Source organism: Botryllus schlosseri, chromosome 6 (genome assembly GCF_051294905.1).
Source record: "Botryllus schlosseri isolate E-star chromosome 6, Bs_hap1, whole genome shotgun sequence".
NCBI classification, from domain to species: Eukaryota; Metazoa; Chordata; class Ascidiacea; order Stolidobranchia; family Styelidae; genus Botryllus; species Botryllus schlosseri.
This window is the reverse complement of record NC_137241.1, coordinates 27045654-27059642: the sequence shown is the minus strand read 5'-3', so window position 1 is coordinate 27059642 and position 13989 is coordinate 27045654. Positions and strand designations below refer to the sequence as shown.

Genomic DNA, 13989 nt, shown 5'->3' with positions numbered 1-13989 from the left:
CTGAATCCGGACTGCTTTGGTAGCGGTAATCGTGGAAAGCACACTTCGTCAGTACTGTGGAGTTTCCTAGTTCGGGAATTTCCACCGAGATACACTGCGCGAAAACGGTGGTAGGCAATGTTCAATGCACCCAAGGGGTGATATTTATCGCGAGATATCATCGGATGATTACGTACGTCTATCAAATGTTGGATGCCCGCCGCTAGTTTAGACTGATCGTCAGGTGTTGACAATTATCCTGCCAGATCCCTAGAGCGCTTTTGTTTCGCGCTGTAACTCAACGACTTCCTGTACTCGAAAGACAGAGCGGACCATCTGTTTTATATACTGCGATGCGTAGGCTAGCGAACTATTTCCTCGTCATACGACGGATGAAGCAACCAGATACGCACGTCGCATTGTGTGCATGGCACAATGGTGATACCGAGTCGCAGATATGATAAGAGACAGAATGCCAGATCTCTTGAGGCTAGCGGAGATCCACCCCGGACGCTACAACGAACCGGAAATACAGAAGGAAGTGCCTCTGGATAGCCATCTGGAGATTCTGTTTAGACGTGTAGGTAAGGCGGTGAAATTTCTTTCGCAAATGAAGGAAATACTGAAAGAGTTGCACCGACTCGAAGACAAACTACTGATATCATCTAGTCGAGACGAAGAGAGGAGGTGCCGGGATTTAATTGACAGGCTGAGTAACCGTTTTGGTTCGCTAGCGAGAAAAACCAAGTCCATATTGCGACGTTTTGAAGTCGACGAACAAGTGATGATACATTATGCTGGCGAAGTGGTACGAAGTACTAGGGAAGAAACGCGAGGAATAGAAATGCAGCCCATGGATAAAGCAAATATAACTTGGCATAAACTACCGTCCGGAGCGATGCTTCCTTTATCAAGCGATCGCTTCATTCCGGCTGAAGTACGAATGCGCTTTCATATGCACAATGTCTTGGGCTACGACTTAACGTGCGTCGTGAAAGAGTACTATATTTTACAAAATATTTATGGCAATCGATGTAAAGAGAAGATAAAACGGCAACTGGAAATCATAGGCAGAGAAATCAAAGAGTCGGAACTCGACGAATCGGTAGCCAGGAAAGAGAATGTGCCGCTGCTGCACGCCGACATTACGGACGACAGTGCAATTGACGAAGAGATGCGTAAGAAATTACGCGAGGTGGAATCCTTTCAGCAAGATGTGTTCAAAATCGAACGCAATATCGTAGAATTGCACAAAGTCTTTGTGACCATGTCGCAATTAGTACACGCCCAAAGCGATATCATAAATCACATCGAGAACCACATATCCACCGCGGCGGACTACGTCGAAGACAGCACGGAACTCTTGAAAAAGGCAAGGTCCTACCAGCATAAATATCGAAAAAAGAAATGTATATTAGCTATCTGTGTGGCTGTTCTTTTAACCGTGATAATAATAATCATTGTTGTCACGGTAAGGAAGTCTCACAGTACGACAAAGGAAAAGACGAAGATAGTTTACGTTGAAGAATCGCCTCACCACCATTACTAATTCGAACTACCCTCCCCGTGCTTCTCGCCTTTTTCTTATGCAAGCTATTGTATCTAGTAAATTTAACGTTGGATTGTTAGTTTGTTTTAACACGTACAGTAGACGTATGTACTTAATTTTGTTTTAGAAGACTGTAGTAGGAATACCGTCCATGGACGAACTGGTTAGATTCACGAGGTCTTGGATCAAGCAACATTACAAAAGTAAGGTTTCCATAAAGAAACATGACCTCGTGATGTTCTTCAGAAACGTGGAATTAGTCGCAATTGGAATACGCAGCGCCTGCACTCCGGAAAGAATAGTGCTACCCGATGAAGTGCTTCTGCAATTACTGCAGGAAGTCATGCAGCAAATTAAAGGCGTAATAAATTCGTCCGACATTTGCGTACTAAATCTTGATGGGCACGTGATCGTTTGTAATGTGAAGACATGTCTGGATAGGCTTCGTTCTGTAATTACTAGTGATTCCCACTCGGTATTAAGTTTTGTGGACATTAGCAAACGTCGCCATACCCCGCAAATTATACCCAAACAGTGTTTGAACGGTGCTATCGTACAGACTTGTAGTCGTATCGTCGATCATTTGGTGACAATTAATCAAACTTCAGTGATAAGAATGGAGACAGATAATGTGAATCTGTGTACCATATTTGGTATTATTCTGGGTTACCCCGTGGTATATTACTTCGACGATATCGCGCAAGGTTCAAACTGCCTAAGCATGACCCCGCTGGTCGTGAACGAAGTTTGGGACAGTCTCACAGATGCTCAGCTATTCTCATTTTCCCATCCCCAATGCTTATCCACTGAACTCAATACAGTTATCGGTAACTGGTCAACACGTTGCCGCTTTGACAAATCAATTTTTATAAAGAGTAAAATTGTTACATTATCGTGTGTTGCATTTTGAAATGTTGCAATAAAGCTTGAAAAAATCGAACATTTGATACTGCATCACCGGATGACATATTCAGAATGATTGACTAAACGTTGTGATGTGTATCGATGCGACTGATAACATTTCAGGACATTCGATATCAGTATTAGCTCCAAAAAAGCTAGCTGGTCAGGACATTCAATCTCAGAGTTATCTGAGGAACAGGGCAAAACGCACAAACAAAGTTATTGCAACTCATACTAGGACTGGTCTCGTGGATTAGAAAGCCTACAATGCAAATTGTAAGGCCTGGTCTTCATGAGATCACACGTAATTCCTGATTGGAATGTTGGTTTACAGTAGTAGTTGGCAACCTGTGGTCAGCGAAAAGTTAAGTGAAGGTTCAGAATTTCAGTGGTCAATATCATCGTTAAAAATAAAATCGAGTCAATCTCTTTAAGCGAAACATGTGTGTTACTGGCAGGGCTTTGGAGATGGAGCAAGGAACTGGAGCTGTATGTGTACATGCATTTGTTGGAGTTGCATTTGAGTTGACCTGGAGCTCTAGATGAAATTTAAATGAAGCAGTAGCAAGTTGCTTAAAAAATAACTCCCGGTGTATTTCAACAAATGCTATTCTACTACTATTGGCTGAATTCACAAAATTTATCAGCGACCATACACAAAATTAAGAATTGATGCATCTTTGAGCCACTTCTTCTGTCTTTTGAAAACTGTTACGTGAAAAATATTTCAGTTCGATACCGGTTCCCAGAGTAAGAAAGGTCGCCAGCCTCCGGTTTACATTACGAGTTTTGGTTCCAGTAAAGTCTGCCATTCTAAAATAACGTCTGTACACAAAGATTCTTCGCCCGTTTCGTCGCCAAAGTCCATCTCAAATCTTCCAAAGGTCCTGACTGGCGGCATCTTGGGCCCCAGAATCTCCACCGATACCGAATTCACCCCGTTCGGAGAATTTTGAGCCAGCAGTACATTTTTGATTTTTGCTTCCTTATATTCCGATATTACTGGCGTGTAATCTATGGACATTTCCAATATTTTGTATGCGATAATGTCACCGACCCGTGGTGGCCATGAAGAAGGTAGCATTTCTTGATAGTTCCTCGTTGGCGCATCAATGTTGTTCGTTTCTTCTGCCATGTTTTGCGACGTATCGTTGGATAGGTCAGGATTGCTGTATACGGATGATATGTTGGTGGATACGCCAGGATCTGTTTGATTTTTGGTGGTCCATGTCTTTTTAGGTTGGTTGATGGAAGCTTTCGCAGAATTCAGCCACGACGCGAGGGTTTTTTTCTCTACTGCGGTCGGAGCATATTCCTCATCGGCTTCAGAACTGGAGCTGGAATCGCTTGATTCAAATGTAATGTGCGATTTCTGCTCATTAGCTGACTTTTTTGTTTTCGAGGCAGTCTGCTTTGACGAGTTTTTGATTGTACTCTCAATCTTCTGTGGTTCAGATTTCTCGATATTAGGGCACGGCTTCCTCGGTATTTCAGAACTTTTCATTAGTGTTTCAGATGGTAATTGTTGGGGTGACTTCATCTTTGCTTTGAATTCCGTCAATTTAGTACATAATGTTAGTTTTCCGTCATGTTTTGAAGCAGATTCTGGTGATAATTTTCCATTTGGTACCTTTTTTGAATTCTCTAATTTGCTCAGCAAGACCGAACCATTATGACTAAGTAAAGTGTTCGTGTGACTCTTACTACAAATATCTGTAGATGATCTATCAGACTTAATCGCTGTTTTCAAAGAATTATTGTTTTGGTTTGATACACAGGAGTCTCGTTTTCTTTTTTTAGATTTTTTCATCTTTGATTTCACAGAATTGGGATCAAATTGGGAAATTGAACTATTTGCTCCTTGCACTGATTCCACTGGACTTGAATGACTTTTGCGTTTTTTCGTTTTTTTACCTGATTCACATTTCAAATCTTTGTGATGTAACTTGAATTTTTTCGTTTTCGAAGAGAAGCTTATTTCATTATGGGTATCGTCATCGATGTCCTTCGATTCGGTATTTTTCCTTTTTCTACGCGTTACTGGTGTATTTTCTGCCACAGTAACCACTTGAACACGATCATCATTCGACAGCAACTGGATACGTTCAGACGAAGGCAGACAAAATCCGTCCAGACTCAGGGTCGCGATAGTACCACTCGAGTAGCCAAACTTACGGATTATTAGGATTTCGAGGTCGTAAACAGTCTTGCATTCTTCCGGTTTCACCAGGATCATGTACCTAGAGGATGCAGGAAACGCGGGAGGTACTGTGTCGAACTCAAGTTTGATACGAAAACATCTTTCTGACTCGGACACGCTCATGTCCAACGGGAGCTAATTTCGAAAGGCTATTTCAGAAATTCAATATAATCTTGTTTATATCTGTCTGGATAAGTCAGTGCGGCATGAATGCACTCGACCATAACAATTTACCTTGCACACCATCTTGCGGATCAAGCTGTAGAGTCTATCGCGCATAGTCGGTAGGAGTGTTGTGTATTGGATGCGCGACATTTTTTAGATTTTCCAAATTATGGACAACCCTAGTATAGTAAGTAGGCAATATAGCCAAATCTGAACTGAATGTACGATAGCCTCAGCAGCTATCGTGCTTATTATGGTATTTGCAAGCACCGATGCGATGATTGAATTCAACTTGGTGAATAGGCCTACCGATTACCGAACCACGACCTGAAATATCAACATCAATCAGTCAAGTTTATTCATATTTTCATCGCTTCAAGACATCACAAGACTGCGATACAATGAAAAGATAGGAAGGTGTCGAAACAACTTGGAGTAGCCTTTGATATCAGACACCCACCTTAGCCTAGGCGACGTAAAGAAGAGGCATGCACATTGCACACTGAATGAAAAGTAATGCAGAGAATATAAGACGCAAGCGACAAAATGAGGTGGCATGTGGCTGAGGCCGAGGTCGATGTTAGGTCGTGGTCCGGTAATCCTGAAGACTGGCTAGCATAGTGTCCTATATGGTGTCGACACAAGCAAATCGCACGGTTCAATGAAATTGTATCACGTCACAGTTTCCATTTGGCTACAGGCAATTTGACAGTGATTTTTGACCGGCTTGCCGAGCATTAAATTTGATGAATCGGGTATCAATCGAAAGCTGACTCTGCACTGATTACGAAAATATAAATTTTATTCCGCTCGCGGCCCTGGAACCCCCACAATCAGCCCCCAATTATTCATTGTCGAGTAGATTGGCAGTGTGACGCAACAATGATGTCTGGCGAAACGAGAGACTCGCTCAAGAGCAAGGATGCGGCCGAGCGGCGAGAGTGGGATCAGCTGACGTCGCGGCAATAGCGATGTGCAAACGCGCCACAGAGAAACGCTGCGCTGTTGATACTTTTTCTATGCGTTTCGGTACAAGCGAGCACTCACCAGCCTTTCTTTGACTTGTAAGGGTAGAACTGGGTCCACGGAATGTATTAGGGCCTCACCAATTTTCGCGCAATATCCTTCAGCTGATAGAGATATGTAGGCTACGTCTAAGTAGTCTACATTGGATATGTCAGATTATTATGATATCGATTGCCTTAGCCCGCTTGTTGCGTAGGGCTCCAGAGATGTGTGGCGCTGTTGATACTTTTTCTATGCGCTTCGCTAAAAGCGAGCACACACCAGCCTTTCCTTGACTTGTAATGGTAGAACTGGGTCCACAGAATGTATTTGGTCCCTACCAATTTTCGCGCAATCCTTCAGCTGTTAGAGATATTTCTAGTAAGAAAAATATACTTTCAAGTAAAAAGATTCACTCAAGACAGCAAATTTAGATAATGTAAATATATCATACTGTAGGCTAGTAATACAACTACAGTGTTGAGTTTTCACTCTAGTCCCCATAAGCACCACGTCGGTGACCTTGCCAAATTCCGAGAAGGCAAAAAAGTGCAAACTCTGTTGGGCCGAATGGACAATGGACATTCAGTTATTCACAGATGCGAAAAAACTACTGCAAATCCGTATTACTTAAGTTACATTAGGAATATATATACAGGCTACAGAATGAATATAATTCAAATATCTGTGATACCACTGTATTACTTTTGACGCAAAAGGTCCCCGGCATTCGAAAACACTATTTGGTGATTGAAAAATGCTAAACCAACTTCCAACGTCAACGTTTATAGTGATATCAAATATATTCCTGTGAAAAACAAAGGTATGAATTTGGTGGTAACATTTTGGAATCATTTGGCAGGTATGGCCCGCAAGCTTTCTAGTAACGGATTGAATCCGGACAGCGATACCAGTTTAATTCGACACTCCTGCTGTTAAACTTTATTCAACAATCAACATTTTACCTGCTGCATTCGCGGACCAAGTCCTACCCATACGGATCAAATAAAAGCTTGTAATGTATGCTCATGCTCAATGCTCCCTGCTCACACTTAACCATAAAAGCGACTATAGAAAGTATCGACACCCGCCATCAACAGCGCGACGTGTCTCTGGAGCCCTACGCAACAAGCGGGCTAAGGCAATCGATATCATAATAATCTGACATATCCAATGTAGACTACTTAGACGTAGCCTACATATCTTTATCAGCTGAAGGATATTGCGCGAAAATTGGTAGGGCCCTAATACATTCTGTGGACCCAGTTCTACGCTTACAAGTCAAGGAAAGACTGGTGTGTGCTCGCGTGTACCGAAACGCATAGAAAAAGTATCAACAGCGCAGCGTTTCTCCGTAGCGCGTTTGCACATCGCTATTGCCGCGACGTCAGCTGATCCCACTTTCGCCGCTCGGCCGCATCCTTGCTCTTGAGCGAGTCTCTCGTTTCGCCAGACATCATTGTTGCGTCACACTGCCAATCTACTCGACAATGAATAATTGGGGGCTGATTGTGGGGGTTCCAGGGCCGCGAGCGGAATAAAATTTATATTTTCGTAATCAGTGCAGAGTCAGCTTTCGATTGATACCCGATTCATCAAATTTAATGCTCGGCAAGCCGGTCAAAAATCACCGTCAAATTGCCTGTAGCCAAATGGAAACTGTGACGTGATACAATTTCATTGAACCGTGCAATTTGCTTGTGTCGACACCATATAGGACACTATGCTGGCTAGTATTCATTTAGAAGAAATTGCTTGTATTTCGACTTGAATGTGGACAATATGCTTGACGACTGTCGGATAGCCAGCGAGATGCTGTTCCACAATTGGGGTCCGGCATACTTGATAGAGCAATGCGTTTTCTTGTATTCAGTCCTGATCATATGGTAGTTGTTCTTCGTTGCGCGCGTGTGCTGTACTTGTGCGCTTTTGTTTCCGATGTGAAGTAGTCGTTGAAATTTGAGGGACATTGACCGCAATGGAACTGATACATAAACTTTGCAATTTCTAGCTTCCTCATAAAATCGCGTTGCGTAGGGTTACCAATTACCATACGTTCTCTTTCTTGACTTGAAGGTGTCCTCGGAGGACGCCCTTTTGTCCCCATTTTTGAGAATTCTGGTCAAATTTACGGTCAAATTCGAGTGAGAAGCCGTAAATCAGCACAGAAGTAACGCTCCGGCGGGTATATAGGCCGATTGGTCCGTGGACAATGTGGACATATGAGCATGCGACACTTCGGCATGCGACACCTGAGCATTGAGCATGTGGGTTAAATTACGGGTTCGGGGTAGGTTAGGGATGGATTTATGGTTGGGTTAGAGTTAGGCTTTAGGTTAAGATATATATAAGGGTTACTTTCAGGGCTATGTTTCGGGTTAGGGTAAGTTTTTGGGTTATACAGTCACATGCTGAAGTGACGCATGCTGATGTGTTCCATGCTGAACTCTCGTTTTCCATTGTGTCGCATGCTCATTGCTCATATGTCGGGCAACCGGGTATTTCGAGCCGGAAACTGTATTTTGGTCGCTGAGTGAGAAAATTACCTTTTTTTTTAGTAAACCGACCACGAGGTGGAAAAAATTTACCATTTTTTCGGGATACTCCTCCGGTTTCGCAAGTCTGAAAATTCTGAAAAATTTTTCTCCATTAATATTTCCAAAATATGGTAGCCCTAGTGTTACATCACATCGTTTTGTCGCTTATCTTCTATTACTTTTCATTCAGGGTACATGTGGAGTGTGCACGACTGCACGTCTCTTGATCACCTCTTGTCGTTACACTAACACTGTTGCCCTACTTCGCCCAGACATTGCTTCATTGATAATTTGCTACCATCATTTAATTTTTTTTTCTATTTTATTTTTTTATCTACCGTAACATTTTTTACAGCCAGACTGTTTAGATTCAAGTGTACCTGTTTGATGCTGGTGTGATCAGACTTAGATGACCTTCACGGTCTTATCGATCGTTCCTATCTAATACCGAATACTGTGCATGCATATTTTCTGTACCACCACCACTGCCGTGTGTTATGTATTTTGGTTGGATGAAAATAAAGACTCTCTCTCTCTCTCTCTCTCTCTCTCTCTCTCTCTCTCTCTCTCTCTCTCTCTCTCTCTCTCTCTCTCTCTCTCTCTCTCTCTCTCTCTCTCTCTCTCTCTCTCTCTCTCTCTCTCTCAATCTCTCTCTCTCTTCTTTACATCGCCTATAGGCTCAATCGGGTGTCTGATTTCAAAGATTACGCCAAGTCGTTTCGGCATCTTCCTATCTTTTCATTGTATGGCAATTTTGAGGTGTATATTGATCGGATAAAATTGAACAAAAGTTAACAATTCAAAACGATAAAAAGTGCGATGAAATTAAAAGATAAGTAGCTGTCAAAACGACTTGATCTTTCTTTACAGCCGTGTTATTTTCAATGTCCTATCTAATGTCTACATTTGCTATTGCTCGAATACCGCCCTTTAGTCGACTTGCTCCGTAGTACAAAAAGTTGCGTATTCTTAAAATTTGCGATAGAATATTCATATCTTTGAGCTAGCCAAAGTAATGTATAAAACTAACCAGCTGCCAGTCCCCGTCTCACCAAAGAACTATTTTCAATACTGTAGTGAAGTGATGTTCATACTCATAACACGCGGTCTGCCGCAAACTCCAACTTATTCATGTCCCACTCTTATAGAGGACTCTCTCCATTTAAACGAGCTGGTATTGATAAATGGAACAAGCAGATTCCGGTACAATTAAAAAGCTCCAATTAACATTCATTTAGGGCATGAATGCAGGACTATCTTCTGAGTAAATTCTGAGTCAACGCTTTATTGCTTATACACTTTCTAGTGTCCATTCTCGGTATTGCAACCTACTTGTACTTTGTGCACATTGATTGTGTGTGTGACTGTAACTGTTATGTGCATGTCCAATGTCCATCATATCTTCTTCTGTTATATTACTGCTTCTACCATTTCATTTTATACGATACATTTTGTAATGGTGTAGGCTACCCTGGTTCGTTAAAAATTTATGACAGTTTAGTTGAATAACCATATTCACCCTGGTTCTGATTGACTCGAAGATCGTCATGATCATATCGCCGGCACCACCGGTAAACCACTGTTATTTGTTTTCTTAAATGCTTCATATTTATACGTGTTCTATTTATTGTGGCGTCATCGGTTGATGCAATAAAAAATAAATCTCTCTCTCTCTTACTGTTTTCATATGCATATTGCATATTCGTTACAAGCAGTCATTTATACGAATTCAAGATATCTGTATGATTGGACACACTCACAAAGTACTAATATACAGAATTATATTTCGATTCAGTTGGAACGGAGAACGAAACTAATTCAATATACTGATATATAAAATTTCATGTCCCTTCCTTATATATAAATTGCGTATATTTACGAAAAGGTTTAAAATCGAATCGTATAGAATAATTAGCCGACTACTTCTTGACACGAGTATTGGTTTTATCTAATCGTGGTTCTTCTGCGTTTCTCTCCGTGTACTCTTCCTTCCAATTGGCATTAATATCCAACTTCAGTTTCTCAACCACCTGCACAAGTGTACATATCATTTCATAGTCATGCATAAAGTAGATGTTTCGTACTTGCTCCACGTTATCCGATGTTTCCTCGTAGCAAAGGCGACACATAGCAAGTGCCCTCCTGATTACGTGATCAGCTTCATTTGTGTTGGCTGCTGGATGTATTTTTGTCTGAAAAACAGCGGGTAGCCTATAATATAAGGAATAGGCCTGCTATTGATAAAAATTCAAACACTTGCTAAACTTATGTGGGACCATAACATAAAATGACCACCAAAGACACTCTCGGCCCGCGTAGCAATTCTGAGGAAATGAAATTATACAGTTGTATTATCCAGCACATTTATATCAATAGCTATGATTTTTAATACGAAATACTTTATTCACATAAATAATCCAGCAAGACAGCAATGTCACAATATAACAACCCGACGGCAGTCCAGCGTTTTCACTCTAGTCACCACCAGGAACAAGTCACCAAAATTACGAAAAGGCAAGAAAGTGCGCACTAAGCTCAGAGTTTTGTGGAAAAATGGACCACAATATAGTTAGGCCTACTCAAAAAATTCGAAAAAGCCATGCGCACTTGCGCAGCCGTTGTATGCATGGGGTAAATTAAGTAGTCGTTACGCAAATAATATAATGCCAACATCTGTGATTGCACTTTGTTCTTTGTTTGTTATATTCACATGGGGTTTGTGGACTACAATCGTCATTTAAACCAAGCCAATTTCTTCGTTTTTATTCCGTAACTGCAGACTTGTAGCACGGCCCACTTCTAGGCTTTTATAAGACACCTCTTACACGGATGAGATGGCGAGGAGGAGCCTAGATAAACTCCAACACTTTGGTAGGAATTCTGGAGTGATTGCACTGATTTATAGCCTATAACTGCTCGCTGAAATTGTCCCCGGCCTCTGGAGAAAAACGAATGGTGATTTCATAGTAATGAACCAAATTACGGTGTCCGTGTCTGAAGTTAAATATCTCGCCTTCCTTACAACGTATGCAGCACAGGGTCAACGTCGCATCACGATTAAAACAAAGACAGCATAAAAATATGCCAACTTATGTCGTTGTTATAGCTATTCAGTCAGCTAGGAGCTGATCATCGAATTGGAAAATTCCGCTGTTTGCAAATAAATGCATATTCCTCTATGATCCGTAATATGATGTATTATACTCTATGTATAAGCGTTATGATAAAGGATTCCAGTGAAAATCAAAGGTATGGATTTTGGCGTCATTATGACTGGTCCGCCCAGCCGACGATCAAAATGTTTCAATCCGGCCTGCGAACCAAATTGAGTTGGACACCCCTGGCTCATTCATACGACTAAATGAATAGGATAGGAAAGCAGGATAGCTGCGGATACCAATTTTCGAGTCTTTGGTATGACCCGGCCGGGGATCGAACCCACGACCGCTACCGCTCGAGAAGCCGGACGCATAACCATTACACTATCTCGCTCGGTCGAGAACCCTCGCGTTAGGCTATCAATCCGTCGCTCGCTGCATTTTCTCGTGGCGCATAAAATGTTGTCAGGCACAAATGAGTGACGCGAAATTATCACTTTTGCTGCCTGTCTGCAATACCAAATTTTACGATCGTGCGTTGAGTCATAATGATTTCTACAACAATCTTGTCAATATAGATTCGAAGGTGCTGAATTTATGTAATGTTTCGGTACGACTCACACCATAACAGATTCAACAGATTTCTGCGGTAAGATAAGACGGCATTGATTTGTGTTCAATTATGCTCATAGTTATTGAAAAAGACAAAACTTTTGCTGATTAATGGACACGAAATCCCATGTATATACAGTACACATACACATACACATTCCACCTACATATATTGGGGATATAGATATGCTGAGTAAGGGTATAATTTAAAAGAGCAGACTGCGCGAAACTGTTTACCGCTATAACGGCATAAAAGCACGTTTTGTAAATTATCCCCATATCAGCATTAAAAATATTTGTTCGCTACAGTTCTCGTATAGGCCAGAAGTCACCACTGGATTCGACTTGGTTTCAGAATTCTAATTTGAGTTTAGTCTCGTGGCATGAGGCGGGGATGAGAACAGTTGATATAGGTTATAAGTTGCACCAGTTAGCCTATATTTAATGATGTAACCAGGGCTATCACCGTGAATATTTTATCGTTGCAAAACTGTGTCTTGGGCCCAGGAAAAAACTGTTATACATCACCGTTCACGACAAAAATAAGGGTTGATGGAGCACTGAGGTTGAAAAATAGGCATGATGAACCCGCCATTTGCATACAGGTATAGCCTATTACGCATCAACAAATTTGAACGTTTCTCGAAATAAAATATAGGCGACTATGAGTTCGGATACAGATACATGTTTTTAATTAAACGTATGTGATAAGGAACTAAGTTCTATTTTATTCAAGTGTGTGATGTGGGCCGTAGGGTGGGTAGCTGGGGTGGGTAGCTACAGCTATACCATCTTTTTTCGTACCGTGCAGTACACATCCAAGTTTTTCCTCTGGCAAATAATATAAATATTGTTGTTTTGTTTCCACAAAAAGCGCTAGTTTGAAAAAAATGCACTATATAGCAGTGCGTCAAGTGTAAAACGACTATATCCAGTGCTATATTTCACTATAGGACAATCAAGACTGAGCTTGCGGGTTTCTGCAGCCCCCTGACCCCTATGGTCGATGACCACTGTATTTTGACGTCACAGACATGGGCGAGCGAATCGGGTGGCATGGCAGAGCTTTACAACTAAAAAGAACCGGAATCGAGCTCTCATATGTACTAGTAGGCTACTACATTAAAATATATTGTCCTAAAGCGTACGATTGAAAAGTTGCGTATCTTAGTGGGCGACAATTATAGATCGATATGCGTGAGGAACGTAGGTCTTCATCTGCCGCGCGTTTTGACTCCGCATTGGCGTGACGGCAACCATCATTTTCAATCGTAAATATTTTAGTTGCGAATAGTTTTATATTCATGCTTTAGTACGATATTATGATATTTACTGCCATTGCCGATGTGAACCCGCTTGGCACGGTGTCAAATCATGCCATTTTGTAGTAACCAAAGTACGGCAACTGATATTCTGTCATTCTAGCATTATTGTTTTTACGCTCTTGTCGAATGTAGTTCTCAATCCTACTCAGTAGTGAGCCTAGCATTATGTCTTTCACTTTCGTTCTAATCCAGGCAATTACCATGTCCTCACCTCACAAACTCCGTATGAACAATTGAAATGATTTCAATAATTCGGACCACGCATTACCTGCAAAAATGACTCGAATCCTCCGCCAGGCATCGTTCGTCCGTAATTTGTTTCTATGCTCTATCTAAGCGGCAACTTCTTTGTGGGCGTCGAGTATATAGTGGGCCCTACAATGTCGTATCACAGTATAGCTGTACCGATATCGGAGTATTGTGTTTCAATTGTTCATTATGTTTTTGCTGTTCCGACTCGGTGAATACCTTGTTAGGGCTTTTGTAGATAGCAGTCATGCAACAAGGGACTCAATCCAGAACATATTTACCATTATATCAATGGACGACGTACCCACCATCAGTACCAATTAATTTTATCGCGCAATGGATGCAATCGAAAATATCAATGATCGCT

At 41.5% G+C, this 13989-nt stretch overlaps 3 protein-coding genes and 1 long non-coding RNA gene across 4 annotated transcripts in view; 1 reads left to right on the top strand and 3 right to left on the bottom strand.

Annotated features, from left to right (window-relative positions):
- Positions 1-10788, bottom strand: part of LOC145441915 (nephrocystin-1-like) — a 108094-nt gene extending 97306 nt beyond the window's left edge. Inside the window, exon 1 of the mRNA XM_080319867.1 lies at positions 10777-10788. The gene's annotated coding sequence lies outside the window, so the exon portion shown is untranslated. The remainder of the gene's footprint in view (positions 1-10776) is intronic.
- Positions 129-1657, top strand: LOC145441896 (syntaxin-like). Its single transcript, XM_080319843.1, has one exon. It carries the CDS (start codon positions 437-439, stop codon positions 1526-1528), a length of 1092 nt encoding a protein of 363 aa, XP_080175969.1. The 5' UTR covers positions 129-436; the 3' UTR covers positions 1529-1657.
- LOC145441895 (uncharacterized) lies at positions 2345-4866 on the bottom strand. Its single transcript, XM_080319842.1, has one exon. It carries the CDS (start codon positions 4752-4754, stop codon positions 3207-3209), a length of 1548 nt encoding a protein of 515 aa, XP_080175968.1. The 5' UTR covers positions 4755-4866; the 3' UTR covers positions 2345-3206.
- Positions 10106-13795, bottom strand: LOC145441929 (uncharacterized). Its single transcript, XR_013915915.1, has 3 exons — positions 13642-13795; positions 10423-10530; positions 10106-10368 (listed from the first exon to the last, which is right to left on the bottom strand). It is a non-coding gene; the product is annotated as an uncharacterized LOC145441929 (long non-coding RNA).
- Positions 13796-13989: the final 194 nt, after the last annotated feature.

Coding starts and splice junctions, on each gene's coding strand:
- LOC145441896 (XM_080319843.1), top strand. CDS start 437: ATGATAAGAGACAGAATGCCAGATCTCTTGAGGCTAGCGGAGATCCAC.
- LOC145441895 (XM_080319842.1), bottom strand. CDS start 4,754: ATGAGCGTGTCCGAGTCAGAAAGATGTTTTCGTATCAAACTTGAGTTC.